At 51.8% G+C, this 23,459-nt stretch overlaps 1 protein-coding gene across 1 annotated transcript; it reads right to left on the bottom strand.

The window, feature by feature from the left end:
• Positions 1–1,059: 1,059 nt before the first annotated feature.
• Positions 1,060–22,123, bottom strand: Wnt9b (Wnt family member 9B). The gene is made up of 4 exons (XM_046421274.1): positions 22,020–22,123; positions 7,252–7,508; positions 5,952–6,217; positions 1,060–5,145 (listed from the first exon to the last, which is right to left on the bottom strand). The coding sequence occupies exons 1-4, from the start codon at positions 22,100–22,102 to the stop codon at positions 4,672–4,674; spliced, it is 1,080 nt and encodes a 359-aa protein (XP_046277230.1). The 5' UTR covers positions 22,103–22,123; the 3' UTR covers positions 1,060–4,671.
• Between the last annotated feature and the right edge of the window lie 1,336 nt (positions 22,124–23,459).

Here is a 23,459-nt window from a genome sequence, read left to right as displayed (position 1 = left end):
CAGCTTGGAGCAGCGGAAGGTGGAGCGGCCCCAGGGCCTGTTCAGGAACCGGTTTATGGGCAGGAAGGTTCAGATGGGATGGGGGAGGCTGAAGGCAAATGGGGTGGAAAGACCCAGGGCTCATGCTCGAGATGCGGCCCTCGGTGTAGCCCTGAACCATGCTGTGCCCCGGATCCCCAATCTGTAAAGGGAAGGGGCGCCTGCCATGTGAAGAGCAGGTGAGAAATCTCTTGATAACCTGGAGCCTGATGTTTCTGTGTCTGTTGCTGCTCAGAACCAGCTGGAGTCCGGACCTCAGAACATTGGGCAGCAGAAACATGTTAGGACGGGATGCTCAGTGCCTCAGGGCTGCCTCTCTTGCCAAAGACCCCCGCTGAGGCAGTGAGGTCCCCACCCAGCAGGGCTGAAGAGCTGGGGCAGGGCAGGTCTGGGCTGGGAGTTAAGCATTCTTTGCTGCCCTTGCTCAGAAAAGGGCCCCCTTGCACCAGACCCCCAAGAGCAGCCGCTTCCCAAGCATGCTGGGAAGGTAGTGTGGCTGACAGAGGGACTCTGGGGTTGAATATACAGATGGTCCAAATCATTGCCTGGCCCTGGCTCTCGTTTCTTGCATTGAACCATGAGCCCCAGAAGGCTCCTGCTTCACCTTATCCTACCCCCATCCCTCATGCTGCTGGCCACAGGGTGCCGGGTCTGGAAATACTTATCAACTGCAAGGCAGACCCAAGCTCTGGCCTGGTCTAACTTGTGTATAAACTGGGATGTATCACATCTTTCCTCTAGGCCTCAATTTACCCCCAAACTGTAAAAAAGAGTGATCTGTCCCTGCTTTACCTGCTCCCGAGGAATCACAGTAATGTTGAGGAGAAGGATGTGGTGTTCAGGAGGCCAGCAGATCTGGGTTCAAATCTTGGCACTGCTGCTTGCTAGTGGTAATAGGAGCCTTCCCATCCCAAGCCTGCATCTTATCCATTGCGGGTGTTAGCAGCCAATGGACAGAATTATCACAGTAAATTGAGACGAAATAAGTACAAGCAACTGGCATGTAGTTTATTGGTTTATTGTCTTTCTTCCCCACCAGGATGTCAGCCTCACAACGCTAGGATTTGGTCTTATACGCTGCTGCACCCTAGCACCTAGGGTGGAACCTGGTATTCTGTAGGAGCTCCCTAAATAATTGTTGCTTGAATGAATGAATCCATCAGGCACTCAATAAATGCTAATTCCCATTGTAATTCTAAAAATGTGCTGAGATAAAAAGCTTTGGAAGTTCATGGTTGTTGGGAAAGGAAACTTTAGAGGGCAAGAAATAATCTCCAGGGTTGGCATGGGTCTGTGCGTCCTCGTCCTTCGTCTGACAGTGGATGCCAGGGTTGCTGAACTCATCTAGACTAGGAACAGACTCTACTCAGGAGAGCCAGGCAGGAGCACGCATGATGAGGAGGGCTGGGGCAGGAAGTGTCACAAGTTGGGGACCCCCCCCGCCGTGCATCCTGTCTAATAGGGCTCCCTCATGCTGGCTGACTGTGGCCAGGTGGGAAAGCAGGCCTAGTTTCCCAGTGTAACTGATTCTTCAAGAAAAATCCAGAAAGCAATTCCTTTTTAAAGGAAAAACACAAATGAGAGCAAACAAAACACATCTGTGGGCTAGGAGGGGCCCAGTGGTGTAGCCCAAACTTCCAGGGCAAGAAGGTTCCCCTGGAATGACCTCAGTGGGGTCCTGGTCTCTCAAGGCCTCTCAGGCAGTCCCAGTCTCTGAGACTTGGGACTCAGCTTGGAAGAAATGCTGACATGACATCCAGATCCAAGAGGTCAGGAAAGAAGCCACTTCCTGGGTCCTTGGGCTCAGGAGGGATCTAGGCTTTGGCTCCCAGGCTCAGGATAGGTCGGCTCCCACAGCGCCTGGTCCAGTAGACATTCACTAACTATTCACTGAACAAGTCTTTTCTGGAAAATAAGATGTGCCTCATCTGGAAAATGGGCACAGTAATGTGGCCCCCAACGACCTCACAGGGATAATGAGGAAATCAAGGGGGATTAAAGAGATAGAAGTATTTCTGAAAATTGAAATTGCTTCACAAAAGCCAGGTGTCATCATTCTTGTCATTATTATGAACAGAACACCTTTGCTCGAGCAGAAGAAGGGGTTTGGGACTCAGAGGGGCAGAGAATCTGCAAAGACATCACAAGGAGCATCTGGATCAAGTCCAGCAGGACTCATCACAGAGGGGACACATGCTCACCAGCTCCGAGACGGACCATCATGGTCATAGGATACAGGAGCTTATGTGACTTCCTGGCCACCTGGTGTCCAGTTGAGTGGGGGGGGGGACCCAGTCAGGTCAAGCCATATCTCCCAAGACACAGGATTTCAGGGGAAGCACAAACCCCATATACGCTGCTCATGAAATAGAGAAACTATATAAATAACATAAATACTTTCCCATATATCTTAGCTATATAAATTATTCTTGTTTGCTCTAAAAACTATATATGTGAGGTAGACAATAATACCCTGTGAGCTTTTTTCCCTTAAAGCTAGTGAAGGAAGGGACAGTGGCTGCTCTGGTCCCTTGGGGGTCCCAATTGGGCTGAGGTGGGTCTCTCAGGGTAAGTGAAAGAGAAAGGGCTGAGATCAAGGAACGAGAAGGGAAGGAGAGGGCTGCACTGAGAGGACCCTATAAACTGAGGCACCCTCAGAACCTGCACCCAGACCCACGGCCTGAGGTGCCAGGGTCAGTGGCCAGCCTTAGCTGAGGTCCTCTGAGTCTACCCTTTATCCTCCTGCAACCCCAACCCTTCCAGCCATAGAGTTGGGGTGCAGATGGTGGGGGTGGTAGGTCAGGGAGCCCTGGGCCTCAGGTTGTTTCCAAGTCCCTCTTCCAATCTGTGCAGCCTCTGCTGCCTTATGCCCAAGCCTGAGCCAGGGGAGGCAGAGCTGGGGTCACAGAGGAGCAAGACAGATGGGCGGGCAGAGAACAAGTCTCAAATCAGCAGGGAAGTAGAAAAAAACTAGAAAGTGGGCCCTTGATGGTTTTTTCCTCCTCCTGCCAAGATGTGGGCCAGCTGCTTGGGTCAGCAAAGTCAATCTAGTGAGTAGTCTCAGGTCAGTTCAGCTTCTTATTGGAGCCTCTGCCATCCAAGATCCTTCTAGCATCCCCAGGCTGCCCTGAGCCACTGGAGACAGGGTGGCTCATGCAGGCCCCTGGAGGTCTCGGGGAGGCTGCTGGGCCCAGCCATGGGGCTTTCTTCCTGGAACTGGCATCAATGAGGGTTCTGAGCACTTGGCTGATTCTGAAGTTTCCTGTTTCAGCAGAGGGTCAGGAACCCTGGGTTCAGGAGGAAAGGAAGCTTACAGGAGGGGTGCGGTGGGGCTGGCCAAGTGTCCCAGAGCTTCCCGAAGGAGGTCACTTCCTTCTGGCTGGCCTCAGGCCCTACTGTGGTGAAGCACATAACCTCCAGCAGAATGACCCCTGTGAGGTCTTCATCCTGCAGCAGAGGAGATGTGAGCCGCTCCACGGGACTCCCTGCCTGGTTCCAGTGTCAGATGCGTGTGGGTTGCCTGTGCGCGTGAGCCAGTTTCTCTCCTTCCACACAGAGCCTTCGTAGGTGGCCCTGGAAATGTCCACAGCACCCAAGGAAGTTAGCAAAGTCACTTCTATTCCTCAGGTAGAAGCCCAAGTGAGGGGCCAGGCTTAGCAAAGTCTCTGCCAGAGCAAAAGCCTGAATTGGATAAGCAGCCACGAGAGTAGAAATGGAACCCAAATCCCAGTTCACGAGCCAACAGCTCTTCTGCATCACCAACGTCAGCAGGTGTGGGGGCCTCCCAGCCCAGGGCACCCCAGCTGTGGGGAGGTGGCCAGAATGAGTGCTATATCAGGCTGGAACACTGCGCTTCTACTGGGTACCAGAAAGCTGTCACCCTCCTCTGGGCTGCAACTAAAGGTCCCTTTGACCATCAGGGAAAATGAGGAGGGGCCACTGTCTCCCATCCTATCTGCCTTGCTGGTCTAATTGAGCAGGGTGAGCGGCTGTGGGTAACTCAGCTGTAGAGACAAGCATGAAGCCTCAATTCAGGCCTGTTTGAAGAACCTGGGGCATGTACCCAACTTGGGTCCACTCAAGCAGAAAGCTTTTCTTGCTCTAAGCAAGTAGCTCCCACCACCATCTCCAGCACAGCAAAGCCCCTGGTGCGGTACAAACATAGGGCACCCAGGGCTCGCTGCAATCTGAGTAGGGCCAGGGGACTGGACTGGCCCATCCCAGACAAAAGCCTAAATGTGCTTCCAGCTGGCACTGCCTCCCCTGTGTTCCCCCAATGGCTTGCTGGCTCCAGGCCACACATCCGGGGAATTGAGATGGCCAGATAACCTCTCCCCGCTGCACAACCTATTCATGCCCTCCTCTTGCTCTCCCTTGTTTTCCTCCCTGTCCCTTCCCAGTCTGCCCTCCTGCTTCAAGTCCTCAACAAGGTCAGGGACCCTTGGGTTCAGGGGCAAGGCCCTGTTTCTCTTTGCTGAGTGTTGAGGGAGGCAGAGGTAGGCCGAGGGTCTGTGGAGGGAGGAGCGCTGAGCCGCACACGGTGTGCACTGGTGCGTGTATCGGTGTGTGCAGGCAGTTGTGCAAGCGGGCCGTGGAGGTCCTGGCAGTGCAGGCGGGCTCTGGGGCAGCCGCCTAGCGCTTACAGGTGTACACGAGCTCCTGCTGCGCACACTGCTGGCACTCCACATAGCAGCACCACTGTACCTGGCAGTGGCAGGAGAAAGCCACCAGGCGGCTCTGGGTGTCATAGCCGCGCCCGCAGCACAGGCTGCCACAGCTGGCCTCCCGGGAGCACACCCTTCCCGCTGTGCCCGGCGAGTACTTGCTGGGCCTGCAGAAGCTGGGGGAGTCCTCCATGTACACCAGGTCCCCGGGCCGGGGTGCCAGGCCCTTGGTGGGGCTGCCTGGCTTGGCAGGTGCCCACAGCTCCAGACGGCCCAAGGCCTCATTGGTAGCGCTGGACACCTTGACGGCCGAGTCGTAGCGCAGCTTCAGCACCTGGCCCGTCTCACGAAATGGTGAGAGCTGCTTCCAGCAGGTGCGCACGGCACAGGAGCCCGACACGCCGTGGCACTTACAGGTGGTCCTGAGGCCACTCTTCACGGCCTGCAAGGAGAGGCAGAGTAGAGGCCTAGTCAGAGACCTGGGCCCAGCAGCCCATACCAGCCCCCAAGTGCCAACCCAGACAGAGGAGTGTCAGGAGGATGAGAAGGGGACAGGAAGGCTCATGTGAGGTCGACAAATGGCAAGAGGCTCCCATTCCTCTAGGAGGGGCACACCTTGATGAGAGCAGTGTGGGCCAGATCTCAGCCCCAGCTCCTCCCTTGGCCTTGGCCTGAAGCTTTTGTGGCATATACAATCTGCACAACTGAACACAGAGGCCTCAATGATAAGGACACAGAATACAGAATTCAGTTTCCTCAAGAATTGGAGCACTGGTCTCTGCCCACCTTCTCCCTCCACTAGAGCTAGATACTTATTACCCTCTGTTCTCCCACTACTATTGTGACTTTGGCTAAGTCCCTCCCCTCTCTGGGCCTCCTGCATCTTCCTATCCATGAAATGGAGGAGAAGCAGGGGTTACACAAGATCAAAACTAAGGAATGATGTTGGCTTTGACCTTGAAATGAAGGCCCTTCTCCAAACACATTCCTGCTTCACCAAAGCCTGGTCCCAGGCCTGGCTCCTACCACTGCCCAGGCATCCATTGCTGCTCAGGACCCTCCCAACTTCTACTGTGGTCCCGGTGTGTGGTCATGGACCAGAGTGGATGCTCAGAGAATGTCAGTAGAGGTCATGAAGTCCGTGCTGGGACGGCTGTGGGGTGGGGTGCTAGCCTCCTATAGACCTTGCTCTCTGACTCTGCTCCCTGCCTGTGGGTGGTACTTTGGGCAGCTGGGGAGTGTGCTCACCTTGATGCCCACGTGGGTGTTGTGGGCATCAGCCCGTGCCCTCAGGTCCTTGCTTCCTCTCTTGGGCCCCAGGAAGTTACTCAGAAACTTGGTGCTGTACTTGAGATTGTCACCACACACACCCCACTGCCAGGCCTGCCGGCTCTCCAGGCCAGGGGAGTCATCACAGGTGCAGCGCTCCATGCGCCCAGCACTGCACGCTCGGGCCAGTGCATGGGTGAGGGCGGCCGAGGACACCGCGTACAGGAAGGCCGTCTCCTTGAAACCTGTGCCAGGCACCCAGGGGGCATCAGCAGGAAGGAAGAGAGAAGCTCAGAGGTTGTCCATGCTCTCTGAGGGCTGGCAGGATATGCCCTGTGGGTTCCTTGTGCTCCCTGACTCTTTTCAATCAGAGTGACCTTGGGTCTCTTGCCTGACTTTCCCCAACTGAGCATCCCCCTCACTTCCAGGACCACTGCTATGCTTATACTGTTGGGGAGTGGCCCCAACTTGGCTTCCTGGGGGGCTCATTGTCTCCTGCTCTCCAATGTATCGGGGTTGTGTGACACATGGAGAGGCGGGAAGCAGGCTACTACCTCTGCCCCAGACCCTTCCCTACCATCAAGAGCAGCTGGCCTAGAAGGAGGGGGGGGATGCCTGCCCCATCACCATCATGGAGTGTTGTAAAAGTCCCCGCTGGAGCCCTTTGCACTTGGCAATGGAGTCACCCAATGACCTGTATCTCCCTTCTAGACCCCATGCTTTCATTGGGCAGATGGGACACATTTGGCTCTGTCCCTCCAGCATCCAGCACAGTTCCTGGGTCGCTGTGGGCCTCCATGCTTAGGGGGCGATGGGTGGGTGGAGGCACAGAGGGATGGATGCAGAAAGAAGGGAGGGAGGCAGAGTGGGAGGAGTGTCAGGGGTTCGTCCAGGGATGCAACGAACAGAGCCAGATGAATAGTGAGTTGGTGAATCAGCGGCTTCGTGTACTCCACCAGTGACTAATGCCTCTGATCCTATACGCTCCTGTGCCTGCCTCACACGCGTGTGGAGAAGGCCCCGGGAGGTGGCTGGGGCTCTCTGTCTCATCTGTGGGCTCCTCCAGCAAAGGACTTGTGTCTCCCTTCTTTTATGTCTTCCTTGATCCTCTTTTATCTCCAAACCCGTAGTTAGGCCACAACTGGCCTTTAGTAGACCCTCACTAACTCCCCAAGGCCCTTCTCATTTGAGGCTGTTCCAGGAAACCCAGGACGGTGTGACCTGCTGGGTCCCCCAAGGCCTCCTCCTCCCTTGTGATCCTCCCCACCCTCCTCCCCACCTCTCTTGAGCAGGCCGGTCCTCCCCTCCAGGCTGCAGTTCCAGCGCTCATGCCGGAACTGGAACTGACATTCCAGCAGGCCAAGGTGGGCCGCGTCCCGCAGGGTCTCAGCCAGGCCCGGCTCCCTCCGGCAGAGCTGCTTCTGTCTTCGGGACAGCTTCAGCAGGTCGCACTGCTTCAAGTGGATGCCGCTCTGTGCTGGGGCTGCCTCAGTGCCCAGGCCTGGGAAGGGCGTCAGGACCTCCCGCCCAGTCAGGCTGCACAGGACGAGAGAAGGGAGACAGGTGAGCCGTGGGGTCTCGACAGGGCAAGGCGAGGGATGACCATCCCTGTGGACGTGGGACAGGTGACAAAAAGGGGCTCTGTTGGAAGGGTCCTTCTTGGGAGCTTCATTTATTGCCCTTGGGGGCAGCAGGCCACACCACAGTGGGTATGGCCCCATAGGAGACCAAGGTGCTTGTGACAGGATTAGTGCAGAACCTCCAATTCAAGTTTTCCAGAGTCCAGTTTCTGCTCTTACCTGTCCTATTTCCCAAATTTGCCCAATCAGAGAAATCACCTGGGTACTTTTTTAAAATACAGATTCCCAGGACCCACACTTAGCAATTCTCATTCTATGGGTCTGGAGTGGGGCCCAAGAATCTGTAGATTTGTCACATTTCCCAGGCAGCTGATAAGATTGGGGAAGTTTGGGGAGCATTGCACATAGCATTGCTGACCTCCTAAAGGAGGACATCTTCCTAAGAGGAGCAAGCATAAGAGAAAAAAATCCCTAGGCACAGTCCCCCATGTGCCCCTCTCTTGCATTATATCACTGCCCAGTAAAACCTGGGTTGTTTAATCCCAGGTACATTGTCAATCATCTAGCCATTCCAAGCCTCGTATATACTTGGGGGAAGGAGGAAAGGAAGGAAGGAAAGAAGGAGGAAGGCTGACAGATGGTTGGATGAAGGCAAATCCCAAGACTTCTTATTCTATATCCAAAGTCCATTGAATCTGGAGTTAGGTGCCAGATTCTAAGACTGACTCTGCCACTTCCTACCTGTGCAACTGTGAAGCCTGGGTTTTCTCTTCTGCAAAGTATAAAGAGTGATCTTCCCTTCTTTCCCAGGGTTGCTGCGTGGATTACATGAAAAGCACGAGCCTCAGCCCTGGGGACACATACAACTTGCCTTCCTGCTGGCTGGGTCCCAAGCTTCTCCCTTCTGCAGAATGTCTTCCTCTCTAACTGGGCAGAGTCTCCCTTTGTCCAGAGGAGGAGACAGAGGTTCTATGAGGAGATGGTGAGGGCTCAGGTATACAACTGCTCAGCAGCAAAGAGGGATCTAGAAGTAGGGCTCAACCTCCCTCCTTCCAGAAGCTTTCTGTGACATGGTGCTACTAGTTCAAGATGCTTGCTGTCCCCTGGTGGCCTGCCCCCTACCCCGTGTGGGTGGATTATACCCCATTCCAGGACCCAGCAGGAGGAAGCACCCCTTCCTGGAACATGCCAGCCTCATAGCCACAGTCAAAAGGCAAAGGCGTAACCAGACTATGGCTCCTAAAGCTCCTGCTTGAAAGGGGCACTTGCCACCTTTGCTCATGTGTCATTGGCCAGGTAAGCCCTGTGGCCAAGCTCCAAGGGGCAGGAGAGGCCATCATCCCACTGAGCCAAGGGCACAGGCTCTCCTGTTTGGAGTCACCTGCCTTCCCCAGGACATTTGGCTGGATGCCACACCCTCCCTGTCTGCTTGGGGAGCAAGCAGCCTCACTAGAGGGTGTGGATCCTGGCCAGGCCCCAGGTGCTCTGTAGATCCCAGATCCATCAGGTGCAGCCAACCAGTGTGGAGCGTATCTCTGAAACCTCCGAGCAGAGACAGATGCTATCAGGCTCCTCCAGGCCCAGCCTGGCCCTGGGCTCCCCTCCCAGACAGGGTGAGGGCAGGGGCCCGTTAATCATTAATCTGGGGGCAAATGGGTAAATTTCCAGTCCACCAGGCCTACACCTGAACCCCTCCCTGCAACCCTGCAGGAAACCTCAGAGCTTGACCCTTGGCAGGCCTGGAGCAGAACCTGAGGTCAGCTCTGGCTGGGGAGGACGCACCTTGACTGACTTCCAGCAGAGTGGGAGGCTTGGGGGCTGCTGGGAGCAAAGGAAACAGCTGCAAAGACCCCAAGTATCCTCCTCCCCACGACGGGGGCTGGTGGGAGGGGAAACTTTAGCTCACACAATTCCTGTTTCAAAAGTTGGGACCTTTCTTGTAGAAGCTGATTGACAGATCAGAGAACACGCAGGGAGTGATGGGAATCTTGATCAATGGGACTGCATATCCTTCAAGGCCTGTCTCAAATGCCATTTTAAGAATCATAGCTGCTGGGCGTGGTGGCACAAGCCTGTAATCCCAGTGGCTTGGGAGGCTGAGGCAGGAGGATAATGAGTCCAAAGCCATCCTCAGTCAAAAGTGAGGTGCTAAGCAACTGAGTGAGACCCTGTCTCTAAATAAAATACAAAATAGGGCTGGGGATGTGGCTCAGTGGTTGAGACCCCCTGAGTTCAACCTCCAGTACCCCCCCCCAAAAAAAGAATAATATCTATTATTATTCTACCATTATATCTATATATGTCATATTATAAAAAATATATTATATATTTATTATATTAAATGTTATACTATATGTATGCTAGTATACCTACCATTTTTTAGTGCCTATTACTGAGTCATTAAAAAACTATTGTGGACATCTAATTGGGTCAGCTGCCCACACATTCCTTCTATCTACATGGCTACCATGGGGTCCCTATTGGCCATTTCATATTGCATGACCTTGCTGCTCTGATCTGTTGATTGGGTCAGTGATGATCACATGACCCACGCAGGGCCAATCAGTCCTTTCTCTGAGAATTTGGAGTTTGAATAAGAGCACATACAGTTGCTTTCTCTCCCTTTCTCTCATTGGGTGACTGAGCGTGTAACATGAAAGAGGAAGCTGACCCAAAGAGGGAGAAAAAGAATGAACCAAATGAACTGGAAGAACCAGAGATGAGACGAGGAAGAACATTTCAGGCTCTGGTCCCAAGGTCTTCCTGAGGCTTTTCTTTTCTCTTGCCTAAGACACGCCTTCCTGCAGAGTAAAGGCTGAGAGTTGGTTTGTCTAGCTAAGGACTTTAAGCTAAGGTTTGTCTAGCTAAGGCTTTGTTTGAGCTGCTTTCTGCAGCTTCTCAAACCGCGTCAGAGTGGTCCTAAGACCAGAAGCCTCCATCCTACACACACAAAAGGTTACACTTTTGACAGCTGTAGAGCACCAGAATTGCCTCAGCTGCACTGTGAGCAGGACTCAGTGAGACCCTTCCACTAATTGACAGTCACTGATTTTATAGTTTTCATGTAATGGGTCCTGAGATTGATGGTTCCCAGGTCCAATATCAAGTCGGTTAATTTTATTAGTGGTAATGATACTTAGTAGCGTTTAATGGTCAGGAAAGGCAGCCAACCGCACAGAGGCCTCAGGCCACACTGGGCTCTGGTCTGCCCAGGGCTGCTCTCCATAAAGGTTCTCTGGTACTGCTTTTGGGGTCCCTGCAGCCTAAGGGTATTTCCAGAAATGAGTTTTCCTTTTATTTGTAGATTGCGGTTGTACTTCCTTTTAAGTAAGAGTACCATAATATCAAATTTAGAGAAATGACTCGACATGTTTCCTTAAGCATGGCTAGTGACCTCCCCTCTGCCTGCTCATCCTGTGGCATCTGCCAGGGAAGGGTTCTTCCTGGACCCCAAAAGAACTCTGGGCATGACAGGCTCCAGCCTATTCGGTGGTCAACAGCTGTATTTCCCTCCCCTGGAAGTACCCCAGGCCTGAGAACCCTCCCATGGGACCCTTCGAGGAAGTCTCAATTACCCACATGTTAGCTGAGCCTCATGGGGGTAAGACAGACAACTGGAAAAGTTCAAGTGAGCTTCGTGGGTCTTATGAATCCAGACAAACTGCAGGTTTTGAGGAAGACACTGCCCTGTGGTCAGTCCTTCACTATCAACCACCAAAGGAGCTAGCATTTGGAACCAGAGAAGAGAAGCCAGAATTTGTGATCTTGCTAATTGATCTTGGGGGGGGGGGGAGGACAGCAATTCCTGAGGACCTCTGCTTGAATTGAGTGCTCCTGTGCGGTAGGTGCCCATCACTCCATCAGGCTGCACCTGGCTCAGCTCATCTGCGCCCTTCCTTTCCTTATTGGCCTCCCCCAGGTGACTCCCAGCCTCTTTTCCCAGTAAGAAAGCAACAACCTCGTGACCTTCTTTCTCCTTCCTTGCTTACCCCCAAGCTGAGCCCCTCTGCTTTCTGCAGCTTCTCAATCCACGTCAGGTGGTCCTAAGACCAGAAGCCTCCACCCTACACACACAATGAGATGTCCTCTGGCTCTGACCCCAGGGCATCCACAACCACATCTACCCCTGGAAAGAGAAAAGCCAAAGGTTCCCTCAGGACTTATCTCACAGACACCCACTCCCAGATCCCCTCTGTCCACTCCTGGCCCTTCCCGACTCCTCCTTCCACACTCTCACACTCCTAGCTGCAGATTTGGTTCCTGCTGCCCCATCAGGGTAGCCTTGGGAGAAGCAGCAGAAGGTTCCCAAGGCCCTGGGAAAAGCCTCCTAAGAGATCACTCTGCCTGATGTCAGCAGGACCCCAAGGGCCATTCAAGCCCCAGACTGGGGCTGGAGTTCAACCTTCAACCCTGCCCGCTGGAGGATGGGGACCCAAGGACCTCATCCCCAAGGCTGTTGTGCCTGGGTAGTCTGGTTCCAGGTGTTCCTATTACTCAGGAGTGACATTCATCTAACAAACACGAATTGGCTTGTGAGAGAGCCTGATGGAGCCAGACTTCCCGGGTTCAAATCCTACCTGGACTTCTCGCTGGCTGGGTTGCCTTAGGCAGGGTGCTTTACCTCCTGGGGATAACAACAGAACCTGTCTTGCAGGGTTGATGACAGAATTAAATAAGTTAACTTTTATAAAGCTCTTATAACAGTGCTGGAAACACAGTAAGTTACAGGTGTCATTATTGAGCACCCACTGCCTGCCAGGCACTGTGTTGGGCAAGGACACAGTTCTACCCTCAACAAATTCAATAGTGTTGGGAGGGACTTGATTGGATTCAGGAGCCCCCCCCCCCCAAGTTCTTCCAAAGCCCCAAGAAGCTGGAGAAAGAACAGTCTTGAACTGGCCTGGCTTCATGAGGAACAACCAGTAGGTGATCTCCGGGCACCATCTAGGTGACAACCTGACCTTGGCCAATCCCATCCTGCCATCCTGCCTGGGGGTTGCAGGGAAGCAGGAGGAGGCTCTTGGGGAGCACTCCAGGCTGTCTGGGGAAGACTGGGCCAGTGTGGAGCTTTTCTCATCCCTGGGGGAGCCCCAGGCTGTTCTTCCAGGCTAACCCCCACCCTGTTTCTGCTCCACTGAGTCTGATGGTTCAGCAGAGGATGTCCCCAGGTTGTGGGTGGACAAGTGTGGCAAGACAAGGTGGGCTGTTTCCAGGGAACCAGGCAATGCCAGCATGTCTGGACCTCTAGCCAGGGGGGCCAGGACCTGTGCCCGGCACCAGGGCCCAAGCCAACTGCAGGCAGCTTCCTGGGAACCAGGAAAGCCTGTGCTGCCTGGGGCCTCAGCCTGGTCAGCAAACCCCATCAGATGCTCCTGATAGCAGGCTTCCGCTGCAGAGCCATTTGCATGGTCACTGCTCCTTTGTACTTTCATCTTCAGCATCTCAGCCCACCTCTCCCGGCCCACGGAGCCCCCCACCCCCCACCCATCCCGCACTCTCCACTCCCAACCTCTCCCCTGCAGGGCAGCTTGGTGTCGGCAGCACCTGCCCAGCCAGAAAAGGCACCATAGCACTGGCCCGTTGTTCTTCAGAGAGGGGAGCTATTGACACGCACCTCCCCAGGGGACCTCTCCCCTCCCCTCATCACAGAGGGGCCCCAGGTTTGTCTAGCTAGGGCAGGGCATCCCTTTTTCATCTCTGGACCCCTTTCTCCTCTCCAGGATTCCCAGTCACCTTGCAACTCCCTTCCTGGGCAGCCTGGCAAGGTCAGCGCTGCTGTTTCTTACCTTTACTCCAACGCTCCCGACCCCTCCTTAACTCTCCTGCTCCTCATTTATACCTGTATGCACTGACCACCGGCCTCGTGCCAGGTCCACTCACAAACACCAACCACTCTCTATGTCCCAGCCTGGCTCAGTGTCCCCCTTCCTGGATCAGGCCTTTCCGCCCTCCCCAGCTCTTAGCCCCAGGGCCCCATGATCCCCCTCCAGGGACTGAATCTGGCCACCACCTTCCCCACTCCAGACTCTCATCCTCCACCCAGTCCCTGCTCCAAGAGAAAAGAGCCTGGCCCAGCTGTGGGCTTTGTCTGTCCAGGAACAGCTCCACTTCCTGTTTCGCCCAGGCTGCCTGCTAAGGATGGCACCAGGGAGACACTGCTCCAAGCTGAGTGGCAGCCACAGCCCGGCGCCAGCACGCTTTGCATCCCAACAATCTCCAGATTTACAGGGTGGCTGGATCGACATCTGTGGAGGAAGTGCTTCTCCTCCCTCCCTCCCTTCTCCCTTTTTGCTCAGGCTCAGACTGAAGCTGGGAAAAGGAGACTTTGTCCCTGGCATGCATAGTTCTGGTGGCAGTGACCATAGAGAGTCTCCAAAGTCAGTCCTGTGCAGAGGGGTCCCTCACCTCTCTGAGTCTGGGGTTACAGCATCTCCCCAGGCCCTGGGCTGGGGCAGAGGTTCACCACGCACATCATTACATTTGAGAGCTGGCCAGGCCTGCAGGATTGCCCGGCAGAGGTTTTGCCCTGGTGGCTCCTGGGAGACAACTTAGAAGCTGCTGGGGGGAAGCAGAGGACACGAGCCTTGCCAAGTGGGCCGGTCTCTGTTTGGACCCATCTGGTCCCCTGGGAGTTCACGTAGGATTTATGGCCCAAGGTGAATTAATGGCAGGGCTGAGACATGCCCCAGCCTTCCTGGTTGCTTCTACCAAGCCTGGCAATTTCTGCTTTCAGTCTCAACATAACCATTCAGGGAAGCAAAATCAGCTGCCGTCAAGGCAAATGTCTAAGGTGATGGGAATACAAGGCAGGTTTTAAGGGAGGGAAGCCTGGTCTGGACTTCTCTGAGCCCCCTGGCAGCCTGAGAGATAGAAGCTCAAGAAGGGAGAGGAGGGTCTTCTGTTTATTTATTTGTTTTGATACTGGGATTTGAACCCAGCTGGGCTTTAGCACGGAACCACAGCCCCAGCTCTATTTATGTATTTATAGATAGGGTTTCCCTAAGTTGCTGAGGCTGGCTTTGAACTTGCTATCCTCCTGCCTTCACCCTCCCCAGTCACTGGGATGACAGGTGTGTGCCACTGTGCCTGGCCCTTCTGTTTAAAGGCTGCTTTTCCCTGGTCTGACACTCAACATCTTTTTGGCCAAAAGTCAAAAATCAGAAGTTAGGCTTACAGATGTGGCCTTCATTTTCAAACTAAAGCGTGAAGGTCTGATTCAGTACAAGGTCTGAGAACGACTTTGCCAGATAGAGGGAAGATCAATGGTGAGGATGGTGAAGAGAGAGGAAGGAGAGCCCAGTGTAGTGAGGGGGAGAAGAGGAGCAAAGGGGGCTGGGAAGCCTTAAAGGCAGCCTCCCCAACTTCTTGGGTTCGCAGAGCCAGCCCTAACTCAGGGTAGAAGCAGCCCCAGGGGCAAAGGGCAGGGGGGAAAGAAGCATCCAGGGGGAAGCAAGGGCCAACAACGGAGCCCCAGGACCTCTGCTAAAGCACATGAAAGTCAGGTGCAGAGGTGCACACCTGTAATCCCATGAGGCAGGAGGATCTCAAGTTCAAGGCCAGCCTGAACAACTTAATGAGACCTGTCTCAAAATCAAACTTTAAAAAAAAGGCTGGGATATAGCTCAGTGGTACAGCATTTGTCTAGAATGCATGAGGGCCCAGGGTTCAAATCCTAGCACTGCCACAAAATTTTTAAAAAGTAATGAATCTGGGCTGGAGCTGGGGCTCAGTGGTAGAGTGCTCACCTAGCACATGTGGGTCACTGGGTTCAATCCTCAACACCACATAAAAATGAAATAAAGGTATTGTGTCCACCTACAACTAAAAAAATAAATATAAAAAAGTAATGAATCGGGCTGGGTCTGGGGCTCAGTGGTAGAATGTTCACCAGGCATGCGTGAGGCACTGGGTTCGATCCTCAGCACCACATAATAAAATAAAATAAAATAAAGGTTTTGTGTCTACCTAAAAAAAAAAGTAATGAACCAAGAGTTGAGGACACATAGTTTCAGAATTGCCCCACACATGCTAGTGAAGTGCAGGGGCGACGGAGTAGGCGGGGAGAGGGATTGAAGGAAGAGACAAGCCTCAAGCTGGCATTCAACAGGCAGTATAAGGCAGGGGTAAAGGGGTTGGTTCTGGATTCCGATAAGCTAAGATTCAAATCTTGGCACTGCTAGCCACTAGCTGAGTGACTTCAGGCAAGGCACTTGGTCTCTCTGAGCTTTTTTCCCGCTCATATATAAGAGAGGCTAATCATGTCAGCACCTATCTCCTGGGCTGTCACAATGGTAAAATTAGATGATGCATAGAAAGTGTTGAGCATGGGAAAGATTCAATTTGTTTTGAATTGTACACAGTTGGGACAAAAATGCAGAGAGAAAGGAACAGATTTTAGCAAAAATATTCCTTAATTTGGAATGCGCTGAGGCAGATCACTAGATTTCTTGGACTCTTATGTAAAAATAGCATTTTTGCATACATATATAATATATAATAAGCATTATATATTACATATTTTATTTACTTACTTTAAAAATGTTTAGAGATCAAATCCAGGACCTTGCACATACTAAGCAAGCTCTCTTCCACTGAGCTATATTTCTAGCCCTATATACATTTATCTAACCTGCAAAACAAGCCTGAGAGATAAAGATTATCCCATTTTCCTGATGGGAAAACTGAGGTCAGAATGGTTGACTAACTCACCCAGAGTCAGTTAGTAAGTGATAAATGGAGGATACGAATTCCTCCATTGCCCCTTATGCCAGAGCGAGGCCTGGGCCACCTTCCATCCTGCTCAGATTGACCCCAGGTGAGGATCACCCTTATAGATGACCTGGCCCACCCCTCTGGAGTTCAGCTTCTACCTGGACACACAATCCCAGAGGCACTGGGATCTCCTTTAGGCAGTTTCAGCCGGGAGGACACCTGCTCTGTTTCCTTCCCTCCTCTTTCTCCTCCCGAGTCACAGAAACTCCACCACCATCCACTGAGGGGGCTGGTTTGACCCTGAGCCCAACTCTGGAGCCCACGTCCTCAGGGGTTACAGCTCAGCCAGGGACAAGCTGGCCTAAATTCCTTCCCAAAACACAATGATTCTTATCAGGAAGGTTTTGGCTTTTAATCCACCACCCCAAAGCAGTCAAGTTTCTTTCACCCTTTCTTTCCTCTTCTGCTGATTCACTCAGGACCCAGTACAATCTCTAAAAATTTTTAAGTAAAAATAATGATATCAAAATACATCAAATGCTTAGAAATATTTTTTTTTAATATTTGCAAGATTGGCACCCTGAAAACTACAAAGCTAAGGGAAATTTTAGAAGTCCTAAATGGATAGAATAAACCTGTTCATGAACCAGAATATTCAGTGTTAGAATGTCATCTCCAGTCGATTGGTTTATTGCAATTCCAATCAAAATCCCAGAAGGCTTTCATAGGCATGTTGACAACTTGATGCTAAAGTTTATATGGAAGCACGAAGGACCTGAGTGGCCAAAAATATTTTGAGAAAGAAGTACAAAGTTAGAGAACTCAGAGCACTTGTTTTATAGACTTACTACAAAGCAACATTAATCAATACTGTGTAATATTGGCACAAAAAGACAGGCACATAGATTAGGGGAACAATACATTGAAAGTTCAGAAATGGACACACACATATTAGATCAATTAATTTATAGAAATGATGCAATGAAGAAAGGATCATCTTTTCAACAAATGGCACTAGAACAAGCCCCATGTGGGGAGCAATATTCTTCAATCCTTACCTCACACCATATATACTCAAAGTGCAGCTTCAGCTTTTACTTCAGTGTAAAAGCTAAAATTGTGAAGCTCCTGGAAGAAACACGGGAGGAAATATCTACAACTTTGGGGTAGGGCTGCCAAAAAAAAATCTCTGCCCACCCAAAATTTGCAGATATTTCTTAGGTAGGACACTCAAAAACAATCCATAAAAGAAAAAGTTGACGGGTACCCTGAGCTCCATAAGACACCAATGAGAAAATGAAAAGGGAAGCCACAACCAGGGATAAAATAATGCCAAGATTTTCTGACAAAGGATTGATTCCAAAATATATAAAGAACTCTTAAAATTCATTACCAAGAAGACATATAAGGGCTGGGGCTGAAGCTCAGTGGTGGAGCACTTGCCTGGCATGTGTGAGGTGCTGGCTTCGATTCTCAGCACCATCTATAAATAAATAAATTAAATTAAGGCCTATCAACAACTAAAAAAATATATTTAAAAAAGACATAGAAGCCAATGGAAAAGTTCAAATGACCAAAATACTCGTGAAAAAATATCCAACGCACCCTTCACCAATGGAGCAATGAGATAGCGAGGCACACCCACTAAAATGCCACAACAAAGATGGAGGATAGTCAGCAAGAATATGGAGCAACTGGAACTGTATAAGATGGTACTGTCACTCTGGAAAACCGTTTGGCCATTTCCTGTCAGTCAAACATATTCCTACATCTGATCCAGCCACCCAGCCCTAGACAATTCTGTCAGAGAAATTAAAACATCTGTCCATGAAAGAGGTACACATGGGTGTGCATACCAGCTTTATTGAGAGCAGCCTAAAACTGGAGATAACCCACATAGGAAGTGAAGACACAAATTGTGGTACATCCATCTAACTGAATAGGAATAAAGAGGAAAGAGGTCTTGAAATGTGCAACATGGACAAACCTCAAAAATGTCATGTTGAGCCAAAGACTCCATGCACAAAAAGCTTTGATTCCATTTACATGAAATCTACAACAGCAAAACTAATCTCTAGTGACAGAAAGCAGGGAATTGACAGAAAGCTGGGGCTGGTGGAGATGGGAAAGGTTGGTTGATCACAAAGAGGACCAGGGATCCTTCGAGGTGGTGAAAATGTTCCATAGAATAATTGTGGTCAGCACAAATGAGTTGCACAGGTGTGTTCATTTGTTAAAACTCGGTGTACTTAAAAGTCATGCATTTTAGGATGTGCAATAAGAATTTGGAAAAATTAAAGTTGATGCTTTCTTTCTGCGGTGGAACCCTAATGGAGGCACTGGCACAACCCGCCTGGGAGTCAGGATGCACTGAGACCGCCAGGCTGTGAGGTGAGCTCTCAGAGGACGCCACAATGATGGGGGACCAGGGCTCAATGGCCAAGTCTGTTCCAGCTCTCTGTACTGTCCTTAGTCAAGTCATCTGTCTCCAGTGTCTTCAGTTCCCTCAGGCCCTTCCATTTCCCAGCCTGACAGGCCTGGTCCTGGCACTGAGGTCTAGGATTTCCCAAGAGTATGTGCTTTGGCCCGGAGAACTCAGGGATTCTGCAAATATTAACTTCTGAGCCGTTTTATAAGCAAGTGCCCTGCTTAGGTGATAAGCCAGGCACATGCCAGGTCCTGTCACTCAGCCCAGTTTTTAGCCTTACCAGTGGCTTTGTAACTGGAAATCATTCCTGTAAAAGCAGATTTTCAAATCATAATCATCTCTGGTGATGCTCTCTAAATGCATGGCCTCTGCACTGGGTGCATTTCTTTCCTTTCTAGGGACACTAGAAGAAGATTATGAAAACATAGGCCTTTGGATCCTGGGTTTAAATCCAGGCTTTGCCTGTGGCTAGCTGTGTGACTTTGGGCAGATGTTTTAACCTTGCTGAACTTTGAGTGATGACAATACCTGTTTTATAAGAAGGTGTGAGGCTTTATTGAGACAGAGATTAGCTGTCCTCTGGGGCATCACACAGTAGTAGCTCAGGAAGCCATTTTCTGTAAGGCATGGAACATAGGCTCAAGGAAGGACCCAGTTTCTATCTTGCCCCCACTGATTTGCTGTATGACATCAGGTGAGTCACTGGACCTTTCTGACCCTCAGTTTCCTTTGGAAATCATACTTCAGGAATGGCTTTGAGGATCTGAAGAGAAAAGAGACTGCATGAGGAACTGGTTTGTAAATTTCTCTGCAATTTATGTTACCATTACCATCAACAGAATGGGATCTAGGCTGGCACAAAAGAACCTAAGGCCACTGCTGGCTCACTGTGCTAGGGGTTTGTTCTGAACAATGGGGATGGGGGTCACTTCCAAATCTGAAGCCCGTTTGCAAAAACCCCCAAGAAGATTGGCCTCACCAAAATCAGCCTCACCTGCACTCCTGGTAGCTGAAATTTCTTTTACTAGGAAATAAATGAAAGTACTCCAAGTTATAGTCAGAAGTGAGATTTAGCATACAAACGGCCTGGGGAAGAGAGAGGCATACTGCCTCACATTCTCACTAGAGTGTGAAGACTGGTATCAGATTCCTTCCAAAGAACAGATTCATATAGGAAGCCAAAAACCTGGTATCACTGAGTCCAAGAGGGTTTCCTCAGTGAGAGTCCCGGCTGAATCTTGTCCATTCTCTGGGACCATATACTTAAGAGATGATGCCCTAATTTTAGCTTACTGTCCAAGCATATGCCCTGCTCCCCACTGGGATGGTGGTGGTTGAGGTATACTTTGCCAGCCCTGCCTGCTGGGGCTCCTGAGTATTGAGGTGGGTTTCAATACTCAAACCTCTTGGCCTGGACTCAGCCCTAGCTGACCAACTTCGTCCTCCTTTCCAAAGATGCCCTTGTTCACAGCCCTCAGATTCTAACCCTGTGCTGTTGAGAACTATTTTCCTTTCCAATACACTAGCCAGAGTGGTCCATACCTCCTGGAACCTCTCTCTTCCTATCCCACCTGACCTCTGCTCTATCTCCAACCATAAAGCCCAAATAAACAAAAGAATCGGGAAAATGAGGTGATGTCCAAGGGGATGTCCTTCTCTTCTCCATTCCAGGTCAGAAACCTCTCAGATTTCCTCTGGGACATCAAGATACTGTACCTGGTTTCCTTACTACTACTACCATCACTATTAATAATAATCGTTAACATTAGTTAAGCATTTACTATGTGCTAGACATCATTCTAAGTGCTTTACATGTACTAACTCACTCCTCTTATGAAATAGGCACTGTTGTTCTCATTTTACAGATCAGAGACTGGTGGACAAAGCCAGTCCACCAGTAACTTGAACAAGAGCATAGAGCTAGCAAGTGGAAGGGTCAAACCTGAGTTTGTGTCCACCTATATGTCTTTGCTGTTGGGGACCCTCAAGCTTGAAATCCTGGGAAAACAAATATCACATACATACACTGGTCTTGGGGTTGGTTATATCAAATTCAACTCCTTCATTGTACAAAGGAAAAAGACTGAGGCCCTGAGACCAAGTGATCATCAGAAAGTTGGGCCCAGCACTAAGATCTTGGCTGACAATCTTTTCCATATATTTCAGGGGAGGTCACTGCCTACAGCCCAGACATGTAATTTCCAGGGGTCATGACCTGGAAATTAGCCTGCAGCCCTTATTCCAGTCTGCAAGGGACTCCTCAGACCCTTGCACACCCCTCCCTGGTGGATTCCTAAGAGCAGCCTCTGGCAGGTCACTTGCTGGGTGTTTTCTTGCCTTTGCTGTGGTCTGACAGTAAGCTTTGTCCTTGTGGGGGTGAAGCTCACAAAAAAAAAAAAAAAAGGTGGGGTAAAGGAAAGGTTTAAAGTCACCGATGTAGGTGATTGGAGTCAGCTTTGGGTGAAGGTCAGGAAGATGCCTTCTCATCCTTGCATGATGTCTGCCTCCACCCCAACCCCTCCAAATCCCTGCAATTCAGGGTCAGAGAAGAAGAGACTTGGAAATAATTGCCCTATAACTTTTGCTCCAAAAAGTCCCCTCGTGGTTACCGCCCACTCGGCAGGTGTCACTCCAACTGCGATCCTCCTTTTCCAACCATCCTCTGAAATGGGGTTCTCTCCCTTTCCTTGTCATTCTCCTGAGCATTCACTCGATGCCAGGTAGCGGACAGTTCCCTTCCAGTCTCCAGCTGACACCCCACCACCCACGTTCCCCATCCCTCTTGGATCAGCAAGATCCTTCAGCCTCCGCAACGATCCACTCCCACCCATGCACCCAGCCCTCCAGATCTCTCCTCCGCAGGGCGAAGGCCGAGAGCACGGAAGGAATTCGAGGCAAGGACTGTGACTGGCCAGAGCCCAGGATGGGGCACACAGGGAACCCGAGTGAGAATCTAGAAAGGGCATCAGAGCGCGGGACAGACGCCTGGACAGACAGGGACAGGGGGTGCTGGGGCGGACAGGGCCAGGATCCGAAGCGAATGCAGAGCTCCGGAGTTTGGGCTGGAGTCTGACACCCATCGGGGTGAGAAAAACGGAGGCGCAAAGAGACCAAAGACTTGGATTCTAGAAAGGGTGATTTGAGTCTGAACCCGGGAAGCCGGAGACCAGCTCAGCGAACGAATTCCAGCCTCGAGGTGGTCTGGGTCCCATCAGGGAGAGGCTCTGAGTTCGAGGCCTCCCAGGGGTCAGGGACAGTGGGCAAGGGTGCGGGGAGCTGGCCCTGCCGTGGCGGGAGGGGGCGGGTCGGGACGCGGCGGGCACTGACCCGAAGTAGGCGGCGGCAGCGGCGACGGCGGGCAGCGCCAGGAGGCAGAGCGCGGCCAGGGCCAGCGTGGGCGGGGGGCGCATGGTGCCGGCGACGCGGCGCCCTCTAGCATCTCCCAGCGCCGCTCAGCACTCGCAGCGCCGCCACCTGCCGTCCGCGGGGCTTTAAACCCGGGTGGGGCGGAGCGGGAGCGGCGAGGGGAGGGAGCGGCGCGGGCGGAGCGGCCCCCAGGCGGCGAGCCCCCCGCCCCATTGGCCCCGCCGTCCTCGCCCCGCCCCGCCGCGGGTGGGGCCGCCGGCCCAGGACCGCCCCTAGCTCCTTCTCCCACCGCCCCAGGTGAGAGCTCACCTGGCGCCGCGCCCGTCCCTGGACCCGGCAGCGGAACTTGAAGCCCCTCGGACCTGGAGAGGCGGGATGGGGGTACCCAGCCGAGTAGATTCTGCCTCTCCAGGGCGGGGCGGAGGGACGCGCGATCTCTCCAAGCTCCTGGGGCGTGCGGAAAATCCGTGTTAGTTTGTCATCTTCCTGCCCAGAGGGTGCAGGTCCCCCTCCGCAGCCCGGGCACTCGCTGAAGGCAGGGCGCGGTCCTGACGCTGAGCTTCTCTCCTGTAGCGGGACAAATTCGTACCCAGTGACTGGGGAGATCCTCTTGCTGAGCAATAGGAGTCCTTGGTCAGAGGGGAGGGTGAAAGGGTGCCCTGGGTGTTTTGTTTATTTGGTTGTTTTTTTGAACGGGGAGGCAGCTTGTCACTGGCAAGGTGCATAGCGTGGGCCTCAGTGGGCATTTCACAGAATGCTGTTGATGTTTGCCAGGACAGAAATTATGATTCTGGGCAGTGTGGCAGGCAGAGCCATAGAGGGAAGAGGGACCTGCTCTCTAAGGTGTGTAGATGCCAGTAGTTCTATGCGATGGGTACCCCCAAAGCTCTGTCTTGCTTATTCTTTTTAAAAGTTTAACTCTGAGCTGGGTGCGGTGGGGCAGGCCTGTAATCCCAGCGACTTGGAAGGCTAAGACAGGAGGATCACAAGTTCAGAGCCAACCTCGGCAACTTAGTGAGACCCTGTCTCAAAATAAAAAAAGGAAAAGACTAAGGATATATCTCAGTGGTAGTGTACCCTGGGTTCAGTCTCCAATAAAAAAAAAAAAGTTTAACTCCAATTCCTGTAGTGAAGTGTGCTGATCAAAGCAGAGAGTGGCACCTCTAGGAAGGAGACATACAACTAATCACCCAAGCGAGATTTAAAATGTTTTGGGAATTGAACACTAGATCAAATCAAGAAAAACAAGGCTTTACTGTGGGCATCAGCATAATTGGGGGGCTGGGAGAGGTGTTGGGAAGATAACAGTTAGGACGATAAGTAGTATTAACAGAGGAGACCCCTGCCACAGTGAGCCTCTTTGAGCTGTTTGTATTTCAAATGAGTGGAGTGACTAGAGGA

This window comes from Marmota monax, unplaced genomic scaffold (genome assembly GCF_021218885.2).
Source record: "Marmota monax isolate L192 unplaced genomic scaffold, Marmota_monax_Labrador192_F-V1.1 WCK01_AAM20220418_F8-fsc00322, whole genome shotgun sequence".
Classification (NCBI taxonomy): Eukaryota; Metazoa; Chordata; class Mammalia; order Rodentia; family Sciuridae; genus Marmota; species Marmota monax.
Note: the sequence above shows the minus strand (reverse complement) of the source record. Positions and strands in the feature narration are given on the sequence as shown.